The sequence below is a fragment of the Larus michahellis genome, chromosome 14 (genome assembly GCF_964199755.1).
Source record: "Larus michahellis chromosome 14, bLarMic1.1, whole genome shotgun sequence".
NCBI lineage: Eukaryota > Metazoa > Chordata > Aves > Charadriiformes > Laridae > Larus > Larus michahellis.
In genome coordinates this window covers 14,431,655-14,451,988 of record NC_133909.1, presented here as the reverse complement: position 1 = coordinate 14,451,988, position 20,334 = coordinate 14,431,655, and the positions used below count along the sequence as shown (strand labels likewise).

Here is a 20,334-nt window from a genome sequence, read left to right as displayed (position 1 = left end):
GAAAAAATTTTTTGCAAGGGCTATGAAAATAGCAAATTGTCTGATCTTTTCTTGTTCTTGCCCATTACATTTAACTTAACACAGCTTATTCTGAATTTTTTTTGTTTGTATATAACTTAGTGGTTCCTGTTACAGTGCTGTTCAAGCTTGCTAAGGTTTAAAAGAATTGAAAACACTAAACACAAAACCTCATCTCTCTCGCCTGCACGCATTTAGTCTGCAAGTAATTCCTCCTTTTGATTTCCGCTCTGAAAAAAACTTCCTCATTTTTGTGTTCCACCCCTTTAAGTTAAATGTTATTTATTTTCCTGTTCTTTTCTTACTTTGGGCCAACGTATGCAAAGAAAATCAACATGCCTTTGCGGAGCTGCGTATGTATCAAACTGAAATCCATGTTCTAGTGTTAATTTTGATAGCACTGATGTGCATTTGCTTCTATGCACAAAAGCCCTTGTATGTTTATTGAAGTGGTTACGTGTGTTTGGATTATGTATCTAAAATTACATCTGTAGACTGTTAGAGCAGACATTCTCATTAATGTTTACTTGTTGCCAGTCATTATTCTTACAGCCTAATTGGGATCTCAGCTGCTTCTGTCATGCTCCAGGAATTCAGGGAAAGCGGCACCATTATTTCTAGTTTTGGATGACTTGATGCAACATAGAAATCCCAGAATTCCTAAGAAGCATAGAGTACTGTGGCTCGGTAAGGAAAGTAATAACACTTTCACCATCCAGTGTCTCCAAAAAACCTGTAAGCAGGCAGCTAAAAATACAGGAAGTTTCACAAGACAAAACCTTCTGGATTTTTTAATAAAGGTTCCAGCATTCCTATCCTGCACAGCAGCCGCCGCGTTACCCCGCCTTTCCCAAGCAGACCTATGTCCGTTCACCACAGCCCCGTTAATGTAAACACCGCCTCAGGCTAGGCCTGTAAGGTCAAGTGCTAGAACCTTCCCCGCCCCACCCGCCCCGCCGAGGCCAGCCCCCTCCCCACCACCTTTTGCCTGTGAAAATGCCAACAGCCGCCCCCACTTCAGGGTGGCGCAGGCGGAACCACCCCGGGCAAACCCCCTCCACCCCTGCCCCGCAGCCCAGACTTTGTCGCGCCGCCATTTTAGGCCGCCCCCGGCCTGTGGCTACACGGGGCGGGGGGGAGGAGGAGGCCACGTGACCCGCGTTGCGGCGTGGCTCAGAGGCACGCTCCCCCCCCTCCCCGTTTCCATGACGACGGGCTCTTCCGCGACCCATAAGGGGCGGGCAGGCGGGGAAGTTCCGCCCCTTCCGGCGCAACATGCCCAATCAGCGCGGCGGGGCTATTTAAATCCCGCGGGGCGGGGCGGTCGCCGCCGTCCGTTGGGCGCGAGGCGCCGCGCGATGGGTAGCGCTGAGGAGAGAGGTAGGGGCCGCCGGGCACCCTGAGGAGAGCCGCCGTCTCCGGGCCGCGAACGCTGCTCCCTCGGGAATTCCCTGCTCTTTACGTTAGCCTCCCCTTCCCCTCTCTTGTCTTTGCACCCCCCCAGTAGCGCTTTTAAATTGATAAAGCTGGAGATGATCAGCAACTGAAGCTTCCTAAAACGTAGCAGTCTGAAACGTAGGAGATGCTGCTTTAACCGTTCATGCACCTGAAGTTATTAAAACGTTAGGGTAAAGTGATTTCTGGAATCGAAGAGTAGAGTGATGGAAAAGCAATACTCCCTGTATACAGAAGAGTAAAAACTGTACAAATTACCTTCTGTTGCAGTAATTGTATACTTCTTCTCCTTCCAAAGACTACTTCCCTTTTCCCCTAGTTTAAAGTCCTTGATAATTCTTGTTAAAATGCTGTTTTGTTTGCAAAAGCAACATGTAGAGGGGAAGAATCCAGCCTTAAGAGGTCACAGACTGGCGGAGATGAAGACTTTTTCTTCTTTTATTTGAATTGGCTAACAAGAAAGACTGTAGAAGATACGTGTACACCAAAGCACTTTGAATTCAGGGCTCAAAATTTTAGGAAAATAAGGCTGTTCATACACATCTTGTGCTCAACACAGAACGAAGGTGGTGGGACCAGCTCCCTACTCTTGTAATCCATAAACAGCAAACTAATAAAAGTAGTACTTGAATTTAGCTTTCATGAAGAATACTTTTATTAGCAGTTTTGTCATTGCCTGAGAGTATTAGGGAAACTGGGTTTGTAAGAGAGAAGCTCATGTTTTTGAAAAAAGTATGCATCACTTCTGAATCTTGGTAAAAGACATATCAAAGCTTATTTTGTTAAGTCCTTCAAGGTTTGGAATTCCTGGTTATGCAGCCAGATGAAAACGTGCTTTCTGTTATGTGGAAGAAAAAAGTAGCTGCCCAGCCTGTGGTATTTCAGTACCTTTCCGCTCTCAGATCTGTGTGCTGTGACTGTGCTTGAACAAGATACTGGCCTGTATCATTCCTCACTCCGTGTTTCCATCTGAAGTAAACAGGGCGCGGAGCAAAAGGAATACACGTTCAATATTTTTGGATGATTGGGAGAGCATGACTGGGATTGACCACTTATGCTGGAGTCAAAGATGCTTAAATGCGTTCCACCTTTCACTGTAACTAATCATGTCTTTATTTTTGTGTCTTTCAGTTCTGACATTGATATGTTTTACTTCTTAATAGATTGGGTTGGTGTTGCCAATGATCTTTTAAGGAGCTGTCACACAAACCAGCACATAAAGCATCTCTCTGAATGTGGTGCTGATGTGTTTGTTCATCTTTATGAGTCAATCTTAGGAGAAAAAGTACCAGGTGGGAACAATAATTTCTAAACCTGCTTTTTTTTGGGGTCTCTGTATATTTTGTAATGAATAAATTCAAGTTTGTGAAACTTATTACAGATTTTGGGTTTTTAAAGTATTTGTGTCCTTCCAAAGACAAACATGTAAGACTGTAATTATTTAAGAAGACTTAAGTAATGTTGGCCAATTTTTTTTTTTGACTGCTATGAATGACAGCTATGAGGGGAGTTCATTAGTATAGCTACAGGGAAAGTTTTTCTATTGTAAATTAGACCTTGAAAGCTGTAGGTAGGCACAATACTTTTGAAGGGTGTGAATTGCCTCATTTATCTTAAAGAAGCGTTAATACTGAAGTCTGTTCTCATAAAATGCTTAGTACTTACAGTCTGCTAAGAGCTAAGCTGTAATTTAGCTCTGGTTTAACCCAACTCCATTTGACTTCGGTGACAACAATAAGCAAGGGCTATACAATTATGTATGTGTTTGCTTTGTGGTAAACTGTTGCATTTGGGAAGTGTTACCCTACTTGCAGAAGATAACTGCAAGAGGTAACTATCAACTATTGGTAGTAGGAGTCTTTTCAAATATAAGCGCAGAACTCAAAATAATGTTGCTCCCATTTAAGTAGAATGCATTGCAGTCCAACTAGTCGCTGACAGGGGAAGAAGAGACCTTAAGACAAACTGCAGTTCCAGTTTAACAGCCTGTACTAGATATGTGTTGGGAGTGAAAGAGGAAAAATAGTTTAGTAGTCTCTGTTCTTGAATTTAATACTTCATCTGATAAGATCCTCACATCTTCCACTGGGTCTTCTAAATTTGTATTTATAAAAGATTTTATATGACCACACGATATTTGGGCTTTTCACCAAGTACACAAGGTATTGAAAAAATAGTAACTTGTAAGTGAAAGTTCAAGTAGTTTAGTCAAAACATCTGCAATAAACTATCCATTTAGATAGCCTAAAATCTATTATTTTATTTTAAATAGATTTCATAGCTACTCCTAGAAGCCAAGAGGATGATGCACATAACGTACAAGCAGTAATAGATTCCCTGGCATTGGACTATTTGCAGGTCAGCTTGTCGCATATCACTGGTGAGTACTCATTTTAATGTAGACAAACACCAGCTGAATATCTGTGTGGTTTAATCTAAACATTTTATAAGAACCATATGTTATAAAGCGTATTTTCATACTTACATGAAAGGTTTCTCCTGTAGTAAATCTCATCAAAACACTGAACCCTTGTCTCGGACGTTAGGTTATGAATTTAAACAGCAAGCAGAGAATAAATAAGAGCCATCTCGTAAGACACAGACCTGTAAAAAATATTAAAGTTATCAGGCAATCCTACTTCACTTGTCTGCTAAAGTGTTACCTGAAGTCTGTTACTGGCTCAGTATTTTTCTTTATACAGTTAAAGCTTGGAGACTAGGTTTTAAAACACCAGCCTTGAATTTCAAACTTGTTACTGAATTTTAGAAAGTCGGTGGGTGAAGACTTGAACCGTGTTGTGCCTGTCCTTTGTACACAGATCATAGCTTTCATTGAGTATGCATATGTATTGTCTCTCATAACATAGCCTGCAAAGAATGGAAACTACTTGCTTGATATGAAGTATCTCTTTCTAATTTGGTACAGTATGGCTGGTATTCGTAATCCTGCCTGCCAATCCGTAGACTTGGTTCATGCTGTAGATAGTATCTATAAGAAAATATTAAATATCTACTATCCCTGAAAATAACCCTCATTTTTTTTTTTCCTTTGTGTAAGCAGGTATAGCATCATTAAACTTCCAATTATTAGAACTGAAAATATGCAACTTTAGGGAACTTTTAAGATACCTTAAGCTCACCTGCATAGCCATAAATGAGTGACCAGTTGTCTTCTGAGCTGACACCTTCACAAGAATTTCCAAGCGTTCTTCTTCAGAAGATGTCTGCTTTTGAGAATTTTTCTTTTGTGAAGTACTAATTATTAATATGTGGCTGTACCTTCTCTTAAGGTGAGAACATTGTGAAAGGAGAAAGGGAATCTATCAGAAATCTCCTCGAAATATTTGATGGCTTGTTAGAGTATCTTACAGAAGAAGCCAGTGAATCATCTTCTCAGAATGGAGGTGAGTAGGCAGATGTCCTAGTTTAAGGCACTATGTTCTGCTACTTCTATATTATGGACAGCTTACTTTTTTTTTGTTTGTCTGCTAGCAAGTTAGCTTGCTGAGGGCCTTGTTAGGTTCTCATGACCATAATTCTTGTTGTCCATGGGTGGAATACAGCTCCCATAATGGTGAAAACTGTTTCTTTGCTGTTCTCCTCACTAGCAGCTGTAGGGAATGAATCCATTGGAAGACATAAGCTTCGCAAGACCTTGTTTTGGGATACCCGTGGTGTTTCCAGTGTAGCAAAGATTTATTTGATGATTTTTGCCTTACTTATAACCTTGACAATGCAGAGAGGAGAAAGACTGAAACTGACCATGGGCAGAGGAAATTTCAGTGGCCAAACTGAGTATTTACATTTCTTATTTTCATAAACAATAATGATAAAATAGATAATTTATTTCCCCCCAAACTTGTTAAAAGGCAAGAATTGGAGAACATAATCTTTCTGCATCATTCTTGTGGCAGAAACCTACTCCAGACAATTAATCCTCTGTTAGTATGTTGCTTTTTGACTTGTAAGTCAAATGATTTATGGTTAGGATTCAGGGAGGGAAATGTTGACTTTAATTGGAACAGTGAGCAAACATTGCATTTACTTACTAGGAGACAAACAGGGGGATGTCTAAAGCTTTCCTCTGAAGTGGGTCTTGGGAGCAGATCCATAGCAGGGGCTATTTTGAGGAAAATGCTGAACAGGAGAAGAGAAGCGACTCAGCCCTTCAGAGGCATCATTGTTACTGCAGACTGAGTACTGGTCTTCCTGTCTTAAAGCTGATAAGACCTGTCATCACTGGCTGTTGCACCCTGTGAGTAAAGGGGAGAGAGCACTTGGTGGTTGAGACAGTTGCCTCTTGTCGTTTTTCACTGTGAATGGCAGAAAGAGGGCAGTAGTATTTTTCAGTGCCTGTACTTCTGCTTTTCCCTGCTCTCAGACTGACAGTGCTACTACCCAGTAGGTGTTAGTGGCTCAAATTTTCTAGTTAGAAGTACATAATTTAATTCTTTTGGGGAAGAAGAAAGGGGTTATTTATAATTGAAACAACAGGGTGTATGATAGTTGTATCGCTTTTAAAAACTTACCATAAAAGGTGCGGGGGCATTACATGTCATAATTTTAGATACTATCATTATAATGTTTTATTACCTTTAAACTTTTTTGATGTTATTGGCAATAATACCTGCTAGTTAATAGGTAGAAGTAGTTTCCCTGAAAATAATTGCCTCTTCATTATTAACAGATAAGGCAAAAGAGCTATCCAATAATGAAATTCAGATTGCATCTCAAGAGCAGCTGGAAAGCAATGCTGGTCAACTTAGGCAACCTTCAATATTCTTATCAGTTGAAGGGTAAGAACAATTCTGAATATTTGCATTGACATAGCGATTGACAATCTTTTTGTGTATCTGTAGAGAAAGCAGTAGTGTTTTAATAGCATGCAAGTTGGAAACATACTGATTACGTATGTCAAATGGAATGTGAGGTAACTTTCTCCTTTAGCTGAACAGCAAGAGGGCTAAAATTAGATCCAGAACTTTTTTGCTCTGGAAGAGTTCTGATGGCATTTTTGTTTCCCTTACGTTTACTTTACAAGTGGAATGAAATGCGTTGAAAATTTTGTCTCAGTTTTAAATTATTGTATTTTAGTTAAACTGGATTCGATTTATCTTTGTGACTTCTGCATGGGTTTGTTTTGTAGAAGCTGGTCTCATGTCCTACACTAGCCAGCTGCCTGCGGTGGAGTTACCACTCTTCTGCAGCTCCATCTTGTGGACTGAAGGGGCAAAGACTTTTAGAGTAAATCTTTTATGTCTTTATGTTCCTCTTAGGTCCCAGTCAGGATTTTTTGTTCCATCTTGGGATGAAGATGGATCAGAATCTACCAGTGAATTAATTAGACTTGGAGATACCGCTCATTCATTTTCCAAGAGAGAGGAAGGTGAGTTTGGGTGAAAAAAACCTTAAGACTACTGTGTAGTAATGTTTTTGCGCACCTCAATAAAACGCAACCCATAACAAGCAAACATACCTGTAGTTGATCTTGCTGAAGTTAAAATTTCTTGGAAGTATTCCAGACACTGTTTTTCATGACTCTTGAGCTACATCATTTGGATAAAGGTTTGTTGTTTGACTTCTAATTCCGTTCTCTCTGCAAAGGCATTTTATTTTGTTGAAGAGAATAAGAGATTTCTGAAGTCTTTTATTTATTTCATTTATTGCAGTGTAAAATGTATTATTTAAGATTGTAAAAAAACCTAGTAGGTTCATTCTTAAAGATGACTTTTTAGGACTGTGTACCACTTAAAAATATGGGTAGCTCTGGAACAAATAATGTGCAGACTATTTAAATGGAGTCCATTCCTATTTCCTATAAGAATATTCCTATTCTTATTGGTGATTAATGTCTCCAAGTAGAGGCATAAAGAAATGTTATGAATTTTTTATTGAATAAAATTACAAGTAAGAATTTAACAGAATTAGTTCGATCATAGTAGGGATTGCTAACACCAAGTTATTAACATACCAAACATGAAAATTGCCCATCTACACAGTTCATAGCAAGATGCTTTGTAGTTCTTAATGTAATCTTTTTCAAACACCACTTCTAGAACTCCAGTTCCATGAATTGTTACCAGCAGAAAAGGACAAGGGGGTGGAAGAATCTGAAAACTCAGAGGCTATTGCAACATTACCTAGACCGTTCTCTGAAACTGAAAGGGCCGTTGTAAAGGAAGAGGAAGATGGTGAGTATTCATTCTTCTGATAGTCAAAATCAGGTAGATTAACTAAGAGGTGTAGGGTACTAAGGTAGTGTAGGGGAGAACCTTAGTCACGTATGGAAATGTTTTAGCTGTATTTTGAAATAAATCAATCCTTTTCAGAAATTTTATATTTTAGTGTCCCAGAGTATGCAAACTCCATTTATCTGGGGTATTTCTGCTTAGCTAGGATTCAGCTTCAGCTAGGTTTTTTCCTTTTGTAGTGAGACAGGGAGGGGCTGCAGTATGTATCTCTGTAAACAGAAGAAAAGTAACATCATAAGGCATAAAAATGTTACAATACTGTTCTATACAATCCAACAAACATGGCAGCTAACATTAGATATTTAGATACTTCCATCTAATAGGAATGGAGAATATAGAAAACTAACATTCTGCTTTACAGATAACACTTAAACTTCTTCATATTTGTCTCTTAAGGATCAATGGAGTCCGTTCATACTGCTGAACCTCAAAAAGAGAGTTTGAGTGCCAGTGCTACAAAACTTGGGAAGCCTATACAGCAGGCTATTCCTTTGCTACCGCCATTTCAGCCTTCAGAAGCCAGACCCCATTATCCTGGATGGAGAGATTATCACAGCTCAAACAGACAGTCAGCAGCTTTGGCTAACAGTCAAGGAGGAAAAATTCCTACGGTAAGTAGAAACCTATCCTTTGATTTTTATTTTCAGTTCAGAGACTTTTGGGTTGTAGATTCATTCTTCACTGAGTGTCCAGGGAGGGAGTTAATTTGAGGAATGTGTTTATTTTATGCAGATACACATCTCCATAATCAATGTAACTACACAATTTACAATATAGTAAACAAAATACTTATAGTGTATTTTTATTTATCTATAAAATCAGCATTGATTTCCATACGCAGATAAACCTGATGTATGACCACCTTGTCCTCACTCTCCTGTGAATTTATAGAAAACATGTTGCTTTTCATTTCAGCTTGAAAAGTCACTTACACAAAAATCTGAAGACGTTTCTGGTAGTCTTCCTCTATCAAGGAAAATCCCTGGTGAGAGAGAATTTTGCTTCCTATAGCGTAACTCTTAAGTGGCAAACGTTGCATTTATTTTTATTGGCACTACAAGAAACATGGTCTTGAAACTACTAGTGCATCTTTTTTTGTATTCAGCCACAAGTTCCTATTTCTATCTCTGTTTTATAGAGAAATAAAAATAGGTTGCTGTGTTACTTTGTCACTTTTAATAACTGTTCACTGTGCTGGAGAAAAATCATCTGTGTCCCCAGTTCAACTCCTTTCTTAGTCAACCCAGTTAAGATGTGCCTGTACTACAAAAATCTCTCCTAGCAGGTAACTGCCATGGCTGAGCTTATTCTGAGCAGAGAAACGTGGACCAAACAAGCCAGTTTCAACTCTAGGAAAAACCCATTAACTTCTATTGCAGAAAAGGCTTAGAAGCCAGTTTTCAGTGCTTATTTTCTTTGTTGCCTGGGAAACACTGCTTACCTTTCCAGTTTCCATAGCATTCCTATGACACTGAACATTCAAAACTTGAGAAATTACCAAAATGAATGTCACAAGTGTGTAACCACAGTTGCTTCGTCATTCTGTTCTCTTTAAATAATTTGGTTCCAAAGGCCACGGATCACATCTTTTTTTCACTTGTTCCCCACATCAGTAGGCACAATATTGTCTATACCATCAACTAACACTTATCTGCTTCTGCAGCAGGAGACAAGGTGGTATCAAATGACGCTGAGGACAATGTGGCAAAGGTAGATGTTGCATCTTTACCTTATTTGTGGAAGTTTAGTCAACGTTTTTGGATTTCTGATTAATTCTCCTGATATCTTGTGGCACTTCCAGGCTTTTTTCAAACCTGCTTTTGGCTTGCTTTCTTCAGTGTACAATCAGTGATGCAAAGTTGTTAGACTATGACTATGCTTATAAGTCACGTCTGTTCTTTCTGGAGGTGTTTGCTCCAAGAAGTATAAGTGCCAGTACCTACAGAGTTCTAATTTATCACAACCAATCAGTTACTAGTTATCTTAGTCTTAATCAAAGATGTATAAAACACAAGAGTACAGTCATGTCCTTTCTCTGAAGTGTATCGGTATCCTAAATTAGTAAGAATTTTGTTTTTCTGTGGTTGTTCAGACTCCAATAAAATTCATATTTTGCTCCCTTCCTAAAGATCACTGAACTGCCTGGCTATATTATTTCATTTTATTTTGTTGCATTGTCCTTTGCTTTTCAAAAACTGAATAATGCAAAACCTGCAAATTGATCAGCAGATGCCATTCTGTGCTTGTGGAAACATGTCTGTGTAGGAAGTTCCTTGCTCTGAAAAGCACTTTTTTTGCCTTCTGCAACCACAAGAGGTACTCACAGACTTCATTTGTTGCAATAGTTTCAATGGCCTTTACTTCTATATTGTCTGTGTAAAACATTGTCTCTCTTTAAAACTCATTTTCCATTTGTGTAATTGCAAGTACATCCATGCCAACCCTGAATTACTCCGGTTAGAACAGATAAGTTACCAGGCAGCACTAAACCAGTGTAACTAGATGGCATAAGGACGTGAGTGTTTTTAGTTTCCTGTGAATTGCAGCTTAGTCTGTACTCAGTGAGGTTCAGCTTACTCATGTTACTTGGCATTAGTCCCAGGCTAACGAGGTAGTAGGTAGGGATACTCAAATAACTTAACCTAGACCTTGTTCTTCTGATTCGGTGGTTTAGCTGTAGATGATTCTTAAACTGATCTTCTCTATTTTTGCTACTCTATTTCTTTAAACATCCAATTCTCTAATGCATGCTATTTCAGTCAGGGATCTGTACATATAACTACTTTTATATATACATATATATAAAACTACTTAAATCATAGGGTTTGAGATGGTTATCCTATAAAAGCTGTTGTAGGATCTCTCTGCTCACCTGATCTATGGCATTTCTGCTCTTTACTGTGAAGCTCTTAGTAAAATCTTAATTTACTCATTTTCCTAGGTTCCCTGGATATATGGGACTTCATCTGCTTCCTCCTCACAGCAAAAACTCTCACAGACTCCAAGACCTGAGTCTAGATATCTGCCTAGAAAGAAAAGGCAAGTTCAGTTTTTTGGTACTGAGCCAAGCTAGCACTTCCATATATGTGGCCACCCAGGTGTTGCTCCCCTGCCTTTCAACTAAGATCTCTCCCTCCTCGGCTGCATGACAGAGAAAGATGAATTTTAACAGAAATATTTCCTCTTTCTCCTGACATATATTCAGTTTCTTAAATATAGTTATAGGCATTTACACATTCAGCTTCTACTTTATCCGATAAAAATATGCTCACACAAAAAGTGAACTGGAATTGTACAAGGTAATGCTTATCTTCAAGTTTTTAGAATAGAAATGAAATCTGTCTGTTTTCTGTTTTAGTAGATATGAAAATTCTACCACAGATTCACTTGAAGAGTCTCTTTCCCACAGAACAACAAAGGAAAAGCTGTCTGAGCAAGAGCTTCATGAAGTGTCAGAAAAACTCTCTTGCAGGTTAAATGAACTAGATTCAGTAAGTGAAATCTATTCTTTGTCGTATCTGAGCAATCTAGCCTTAGTAATGATAGTGGAGAGAACAAAAAGATAAATTTAGTATTGATGAAAAGGGTATCTGCAATTAAGACCTGACTTTAGACAGTTCTAAATTTTGAAGGAACTATTGAACCTGACCCCACCTGCCCCCCCCCAAAAAAAAATCTGTCTGATAGATGTTGAAGAGAGCTTTGGGTGGGCAAACCGGAGAGGAAGAGCTGACAGATGAAGACACCCTGTCTCAGCACAGTGACAGTGTCATGGATTATCGCCGAAGGAAAGCTGAGCGAGGTAATTATTATTGTGCCAGATAAGTTTTAGGATGGGAAGGAATATAAAAAATATATATATATTAAAAAATTCCTTCTCATGTAAAGCTAATAGTAATTAACTATGAATAGTTCAGTGTAAGTTTCATATTGTTAGTTCTCTTATATTTTTGTCTTAGATCCAAACCTGAGCAACAGTAACATAATTACAATTAAGTTCCCATTTAACGCTTAAATAGCTCTGGTAAAACTTTACTAAAAATGTAAGGCAATCGCAGCTGCAGTAAAAAAACGTACAGAAAGCCGGGGAAGGCCAGAATGCAAGCTCATTGACAGGACTGGGATTCTGAAATGAGAGCCTATTCACAGAACACTTCACTGGAGAGTCTTCTGTGCTGAACACAGAACACTGTGCTGCAAGATGGAGCTGTTTGTGACCCTGACATATCGACAGTCTCTCACCTTGAGCTACCTTCAGTTGTCTTTGCTGCTTTTTCCCTTCCCAGCTTGAATATCTCCTGGCACCTTTGTATAACCCCAAAAATTTGTGATTTGGGGCAGGGATAATTCTAAAGGCAAAGGCTTTAACTTTTTATGACTTAATTTGTGCTAAAACTTTTTGATGGGTGCTATATGGGGTTTTGGGTGCTTTTTTCCTTAACGTTTGGCTGGAGGTTGTTTTTTGTTTTTGTTTCAAGTTAGATACTCAATGAACTGCCTTTCCTTACAGACACAGCACCTCTAAGGTACCCAAGCAGGCCACGATCCCTTTCTCCAGCCTCACCCTCATCTCAGCATCAACTCTTTTCTGAGTTGGAAGATAAACCTTGCAGTAACGGAACAGGCCAGATAAGGAAAATACGCAGCCAGTTGCAAAAAGAAAGAGACGAAAGAACAAAAAAAGTAAAGGTAATTTCTAGGTTAGACCTTTTGGTCATGCTTACCGACAGTTATACTAAAAGCATTAAAACGGAATGCTTTTACTTAATGCAGGCATCTGGCCTGCTTTAGTCGTCTTGTACTGTTGTTTCTGTAGACTGATGAGGAAAAGACTTAAGCACCAAATTTTGCAAAAAAAAGGAGAATTTAAAGTGGGGGAAGGTACTTTGACCCATGTGCTGAACAAGTTAATGAGGTGGTCACATGCACTGATTATTTTGTCTGGAAAGTCCTCTTATTTTTATTTTCTAGACTGTCGCTAAAGCTTATGAAGATGAACTAAGAATTTATGAAGCTCAGGAGAGGCTTAGACTTTCCAAGCTCAGAGAAGTCATCAGGGAAATGGTATGTGATGTGCTATGGTGATTGTTGTTTGGGCTTTTTTCTAAATTTGTCTGGATGATCTGTAAACAGGACATCTTTTCCTGAGACAGGTACAACCAAGAGACATGTAGTTTTAGAAGTTTCAGCACTTTTATGTATTAATTCCTGTTCTTATGGGTAACAACCACTATGCTTTTCACATGACCTGATAACTTCAAGGCACTCAGATTTAAAGAATTAAAGCTACGTGAGCAAGTAGCTAGCTTCCATAGACTGGCCTAAACTCCACACATGGGCGCTTCACACACACATCCCCCACAACTGGGTTAATAAGTTTGGAGCCTCTGTATGCAGTCTGCTTAATATTGTCATAATCTTTTAACTGTTCTAAAAGGTGGGTTTGTGCAAGGATGGTTCTCTAATGTTATGAATATGGCAAAGGGTTTTTTTTGATACTTTCTTACATACTACTGTAACAGCAAAGAAACTAAGCTGAAAAGCTCTGTCATACCAATGTCATAACAACCTGGGCTGCACTGGCCCTTTTCACCACCTTTGCAGCATCAGTGTTAAGTGCTGCAAAAGAGTTGAAGTTTTACGCAATAGTGAGATTTAACCTTTATTTGAACCTTGACCTGCATTTGGTAAATTCTGGCCTTCCAGAGAATTCAATTCTGTATGTCCAAATTCTCATTTTAAAGTTTCACAGACATCTAAGTTCTGATATCCAAACTATGTGATCTATCAGTCTTTCCCTTCTCATACCTGTTCTCCATCTGTTTTATATCTGCTCCTAAGGAACAAGAATACAAAGAAAACATCTTTAAAGAACCTCCAAAAATGCCTCAGCCAGTGAAAGTTTATTCTAGAAAAACCACACCTCGGAATCCCAAATACAGCCAGTGGATTCCAAAACGAGGGACTGTGAAGCCAAAGAAAGCAGCTCCAAGTAAGAACTGCAAAACTGTACTTGGTGGAAAACTGGCATCTTTTGAAAGCATGTGTTGAACTCCAAGAATAAAGGCATCAGTCCAACATATACCAGTCAGCTGTAGCATTTTCCCCTTCTTCTGACCTCTATATGTCTGGATTTTTGTTAGGGAAGATAATGCTTTAAGTAAATGTAAACCACCAATGCGCAATCAAAATTGTGACCCATTTGCTACCTCCTTAAATCCCTTGGATTATTTTCAAGGCTTGTTTCCATTACTGCTACTCCTGTACTTGCTCCACTATAGTCTGAGCTCAGGGTTTTGTTTGTTTTTTCTCTCTTTTCTGAGCATATACAGATTTAAAATTGGGCCTTCAGTTTGAGTGGGCTGGTGCTGAGTCACTTACAGGTAACAGAGCGGAATCTGGTTCGGGTTGGAAGGGACCTTAAAGATCATCTAGTTCCAACCCCCCTGGCATCATATTCCTTTCACGACCCTGCCATTGCGGTGTTAACACTGCCACTGCTTTTGCTGAGCCAGGGATGCTCCAAGAACAGCCAACATGCAAATCACAAGCTGTTTTGATAAACAGCATTGTACATGCTTACGATCATGGTAGAAACCCCTACATATCCGAGTGTTGCTCAGGTACACTGCCTTATTTTTTTCCACTGCTTAAAGGGTATATACTTGGTTAATACCCATTTGTTTCATCTCCCCATCCTCTTTTCCTGACGGTTGCAAACTAGTTTATTTTACAGGTGGTTACTTGACCTGGATCTGTCACTACTACTGCTGCATTAGCATTATTTTAAGTTGCTGCAACCATGAGAGCACCAGATAAAGAAATCACCGATTAGCAGTGGTCAGAACCATTTGGAAAAAGAAGGGGCTACCTGTCTTAACTGGACGTGGTGGTGGGAGGGAAATAATGCCTGAGCTATAAAAGCAATTCTTCAGCAGAAAAAAACCAAACCACAAACCAAAACCAAACCCCAACAAAAACCTGGGATTATTTTCTCTGCTGCTGTACTGACAGAGTGATGTTATGTCCTGCTGGGTTTAGACTGACATCATAACAACAGCGTGGCAGTTGTATGCAGTGTCTGGAAGAATTTACCACTAAATGTATTCTCCAGGAATTTATTGCTTACATCTGTCTTTACCTTGTAGTGAAAGTAAGAGATGACGACCTCCTATTTCAGCTGCTGGAAGAGTTTCCCCACCTGCATATTTCCCACCATACTATGAATAAAATGTGGCAGCAGCAGCTTGCACATACTGAGCAACTTAAGGCAGCTTCTGGCAGAACTAGGCCAAAACTCCAAAACGAAGTGAGCATTCTTATTCTTACCTTTTAAGTATCAGCAGGGATAGTACCTCTGACTCAGTACCTCAGTTAGCAGTCATCAGTTTGTATGGCATAATAAAATAAAAATAAAATCATCCTGACTCTTTGTATGCAGCGTACATAGGGTACATGCACATCCAAAGCACACTATGCAAGGATGCGTAGCTGAGCTTGGTTAGTTAAATAGGGATGTACATATCTGCACACCTCGGTTCAACTTTTTACCACCCACTTGTATAAAAAATGAACAGTATATTCTAGCTTATCTAAGTACTGCCTAGGATTGCTATTGCGTTTTAACAAGCATTTTGTAGTTTCAAATGCTAGTTCTGAACATGCTTTTAGTTTAACAGTTAGTTATGAGATACAAAAGTTGATTAACTTACGCATGGTAACTGTCAACATAAAAAATAATGCATAACTGAGGGGCAACGTTTAAAACTTCTACACACAACGGCCTGTCCTACAGAGTGATAGAAGTAATTACCTTTTTTTCTTTTTTTAACCCTCCAGGTTCAACAAGCCCTGAAGAAGCATGAACTGCTTCTTGCCATTATTAAAAAAGATCAAGACCATAACAAGAGACTGGTATGTTCTTTGAAGGGTATTTGTTACCTAAGGCAAAAGTTTCACGTTGGGCTAGCTCAAATGCATATTCCCTGGGCCATGGTAGTTGCATTTTATCTTACGACAGTTTTATGCCTCTTGAGTAGCTGCGGTCTCAAATGCCACATAATCTGTTTGCTGTGTGGCTACAGAGGTCATGGGAATGGAACATTATTATTACACTGTGCTGTTGCTTTAAAAGGGCAAACAAATTCTAAGAATGTGCAAGGAGGAGAAACTTCAGGCTCCTGGTGTTGCCGGTAGAAACACCAGCTACCATGGCAATGCTGACTCCTTAATTATATAGTGCTCTGAATGGCACTGATTTGCTAAATCAGTGGTCACTAAAGCTTTAAACCATAAATGCAGTGTAAGATGGGGGCAGGGAGAAGGTCCTTAGTAAAGGACCTTTATTTAGCAATGATTAACAAAGCTTTGCCTGCAGTAATAGCTATTGGAAGCTTAGTGGTCTGACAGCTACTGTTCTCCATTTAGCAAGAACTTAGGCAACGTATCTGCCGACAGAAATGGGCTCAGAATAAAGTCAGAGAGAAACGCCAGCAAATTGCTCGAGCCAGGAAATATTATGAAGATTACCGGGTTCAGCTGCGTGCCAAGATGATGCGGGCTAGGACACGGGAAGAAAGGGTAAGTACAAGATGTCTTGCTCTGCAGGTGTGGGATCCTTCTTTTTTGTTTGGACCCAGCGCTGAGGACCCATAGTCCAGTAGTTCAAATACTGGTACAAGCACACAGAGCAAGTGAAGTGAACAGAGTTAAGAGCCAGCATTAAATGATTGGTCAGTCCAGGCCACAGATTAAAAGGTTCCTTCTTTGGAAATACTGATACAGTTTAGAGCAAACCACTGTAAAAGAAGAAAGGAAGCTTTAGGGGTTAAGAGATGGAGAGAAAGGGTGAATATCAGTATGGAAAAACAGGGCTGGGTAACATGAGAAATTGGGGAAATGAGTTTTCAGAAACAGTAGGATTAAGAAGTTGTTCCTATAGTTACTATCCAAAGAAAACAATCTAAATCTTCACTTAAGGAAACTGATCAAAAAGACAGCTTTGTTATTCAGTTATATTTTTTAAACAAAGTGGACTTTTTGACAGATAAGATCTCTAATTAGGGCTGGACATCAGAGCTAAGGAAAGCAAGTAGAGTTATTACACTTTGCAAGAGCAGATGCACAATTCTCAACCTTTTAAAATAAAAGGCAAGATGCTTAGTGCGTAATCCACTATTGGTGATTTAAGGACTGTTTGCCTCCAGCTGCACAGCACTGCAGCTGCAGTGTTCTTTTGTATAAATGGAAAGCCTGAGTGCAGGCTGGATTTCCTGCTATTGGAAATCTGGATGAAGGCTGAGGTTGGACAAGAGAAGGCAGGGTGGGCTGTAAATCACAGTGCGTGTTCAAAGGCTCTGGCTTGCACTGTCGGGTTATCTGAAGTGATTTTAAAAACGTAATATACATTTGCTGTTCTAGCTCCTTAGTCAAATGACTAAACTAAAAGTTTATTTTAGCTATCAGAATTTCAGCTAAACAAGTAATACAAATACAGCTCAGCTGCATCTGTACCACCATTACTAGATACATAACTCTGTACTTTTTCATGGGCAATGACCTGTCTTCATGTGATCACCACTCCATCAGCAGACTAAGCAGCTGAAAAATGTAAATGTGTCCTTAAAAGCTTCTGGGGAGGCTTTAGGTTTGCTTTTTTTAATTGCTGGCAGATATTTAAAAACTTATTTGAAGAAGGCTTAGAAATTCAGAAGCAAAGACTGAAGGACCTGAGAGCATACGCTCAAGAGAAGCGTGCTGAGCAAAGGAGAGAGCATCAAGATGAGTTGGAGTCTATGGAGAACTTTTACAGAGATCAGGTAAAGCTTAATCTGCAAAGACAGTTAATATTTTTTTTTTTTTTTACACTAGCAGTCTTTCCTTTCTTTAATTGGTTCAACTCAAACACACATTATGCTTAGTTTTCCATGCTAGCAGAAGCTTTATCTCAAGAATGCCAAGAAATCCAAACCAGAGAGAAAGCACAAGCACAAGTGAGTATTTTTAATTTTGTGTAAATGTCTTGTCTTTTCTATGTGCTGTGGCTAATGTCTGCATTTCCTTCAGATGCTACAGAAAACAAAAAGAGAACTGAGATCAAGGATGGAAAAGGAAATAGAGCAACTGCAGGCGGCAATAATGCAAAGTGATGATGACACCTTTTTTCAAGAGCTAGAAGCAGACAGGCTGAAATCTAGACTTCAGATGGCTTCCTTTCAGTATAGCAAACGCTGTTTCTTGTAAGACTTAAGGTAAATATTCCTGCAGTTCTCTCTGGCTAGGACTACGGGAGTCTTTGAGAGCTGCTCTAACAGGAGATGGTGTGTGACTGTGTTTTCCTCTAAAATATTTGGCTCTGACACTTTGACGTGTCAGAAGCGTACCCGCTGGGATCTGGGATCTCTACAGCACTTCTGTGATCACCAATAAAGTTTTTAAACTACTTTCTACTTTCTTAGCAAGGCTGAGATAATGTTGAGCTGCACACGAAGGAAGCAGGATGAAGTCAGTGGGCTTTAGTGAAGTTTTTGTCGTAGTGGAACAGCTGAAAGCTAAACCTCTTCTTATGTCTCTGCTGCTTCCGTTGTTGCTGGAGTTGAAAAGCCACACTAACGCCATTAGCCAGAAATTACTGGATTGGAAAACTCAGAAAGAACAAGATGATCTTTAAAAGAACATCCGTGGTTCAAGTTTCCCGTGAAAGGACACGTTAGAGAATGCCTTCAATAAACCTGACATAAAAATCAGTATTTTAAAATATATTAAGCTGGGGAGGGCTGCTTATTCTACACAATACTATCTTTGCAGTTTTGGTGTTGCTGCCTTGTCAATGGCAAAGCATACGAAGTGCTGCTTCCTAGGCTGCTTCCTAGGCTGCTTCCTAGGCTGCTTCCTAGGCTGCTTCCTAGGCTGCTTCCTAGGCTGCTTCCTAGGCTGCTTCCTAGGCTGCTTCCTAGGCTGCTTCCTAGGCTGCAAGTGTAGTGGGAAAAGTAGTTTGAAGTAGAAAACACTGGGTTATGGGCCCTATGAGATGAATACTTAAACTGAGAACAGATTACATAAAACCAAGATAATAATTAGTGAAGCTCATTACTGATACAGTCTCCTCCGCTTGATAAAATTGCAACTCTTAAATAGTTTATCTTGGCAATGAGGATGAACTAAAGTGTAATTTTACACAGGCTCTAGTAGAAGAGTTCTTGCTTAAAATTGCACACGTGAAAAGCGATATAAAAATACCAGCATTGATTGCATTGCATATACAATATTTAAAACTTAACACGAGAGGGTGTCTCTTACAGAATTGCCAACACACTCAGTGAATTAAGACTCACGCATTGGGAAGAAAAATAAAAATAGAGAGCAAAGCAGACAAAAAAGCCCCCAGCAGCTGGAGATGCTTCCTTTACAGATTAAACAAAACAGCAAGCAGTCAGAGCCTGATACACCTCACTCACTTCAAAAAAAAACACCCAACCCCAAACACCCATCAAAACCAAACCCAGAAACCCACACCCTGCCTTTCATAACAATCATTTTTCCAGGGAGTTGCCCTAAACCAGGCTCATTGTAAGTCTTTATCTGAGGGACAACATTTATCAGTTAAGTTGATCAAATTTAACAAGTATTTACCAGGTTTATTTACCTTTTTTCTTCCCTAAGGAAGACGGTTTAGCTTTGCTGAATTTTGAGAGGAGACACCCATGCTGAGACACCACTACTAGACATTTAGCACAATCCTTATTGTAGGTAACAGAAAGACAACAAGTTTTAAGTATTTTCTCCTGAAACAGTTACTTAAAAGTTATATTGTTACATTGTGAAGTAATTAAGAAAAACTTAAAACTTTTAAAACCATTGATGCTGTGACAGTGCAAACAGCATACAATTTATTGCTCAACTTCTGCATGGGTACATACATTAAGTACTTAAAAACCATTTTATACAGATTTTTTTTGTTAAAGCTCATGTAACAGCTGGGTGAAAGTACAATGATACCAATGCTAAAACACTCTGTAATAAATACAATGGAAATGATAAACTAAGAACTGTCAGTTTGTGGAGGAGTAGTTACACTTGTATAAACTAATGACAACTACAGACAAAGCTCTGAGGATGTGGTAGAGCCAGAAACCTACTACATAGTGTAAAGTACAACAAATGGCACCTGTTAACTACGTGGTGCTGTTTAAAATCTGAAGCCATGGGAGCATGCTACACGAAGCTGTATGATGCACACTTATGACAGAGAAGCAAAGCTTTTACTTCCATCAATGCAGCCAGTTTAAACGCACCAGAAGTTTAATACAGATGTAGTGTTGTAGAACAAGAATTTAAAAAACGGCTTGTGTGCTCTGGACTTTAGTACAACACAAAAATTTGGTACAAATAAATCAGTTTAGGGAAACTGAAACTATGTGCAAAAAAAAATTAGAATACATACTGTACAAAGCACCATTACAAAACTCTTTACACCGAGAAATTAAATCCTCTGAAACTCAACTGTGTACTGTATATTTGAAATCTACAAAAGTCACTGTTCATAATTAAACATTCATAATGAAAAGCAACAGCATAAAACCATGATGTGACATCTCTCTACAACAACTAA

General features: G+C 39.1%; 1 protein-coding gene across 5 annotated transcripts; it reads left to right on the top strand.

Annotated features, from left to right (window-relative positions):
* Positions 1 to 1,336: 1,336 nt before the first annotated feature.
* Positions 1,337 to 19,183, top strand: CEP95 (centrosomal protein 95). Of its 5 annotated transcripts, none has more exons than XM_074607376.1 (22): positions 1,337 to 1,398; positions 2,637 to 2,765; positions 3,746 to 3,853; positions 4,764 to 4,877; positions 6,161 to 6,269; positions 6,750 to 6,859; positions 7,530 to 7,664; positions 8,121 to 8,335; positions 8,640 to 8,709; positions 9,388 to 9,434; positions 10,666 to 10,763; positions 11,086 to 11,215; positions 11,412 to 11,526; positions 12,235 to 12,413; positions 12,696 to 12,788; positions 13,566 to 13,716; positions 14,873 to 15,033; positions 15,564 to 15,638; positions 16,152 to 16,304; positions 17,396 to 17,542; positions 17,645 to 17,716; positions 17,790 to 19,183. In XM_074607376.1, the coding sequence occupies exons 1-22, from the start codon at positions 1,377 to 1,379 to the stop codon at positions 17,964 to 17,966; spliced, it is 2,610 nt and encodes an 869-aa protein (XP_074463477.1). In that variant the 5' UTR covers positions 1,337 to 1,376; the 3' UTR covers positions 17,967 to 19,183. The 5 variants fall into 5 exon arrangements, with proteins under 5 accessions (XP_074463477.1, XP_074463476.1, XP_074463475.1 ...); XM_074607375.1 differs by having other exon boundaries at positions 11,083 to 11,215; XM_074607374.1 differs by lacking the exon at positions 1,337 to 1,398 and having other exon boundaries at positions 2,532 to 2,765.
* Positions 19,184 to 20,334: the final 1,151 nt, after the last annotated feature.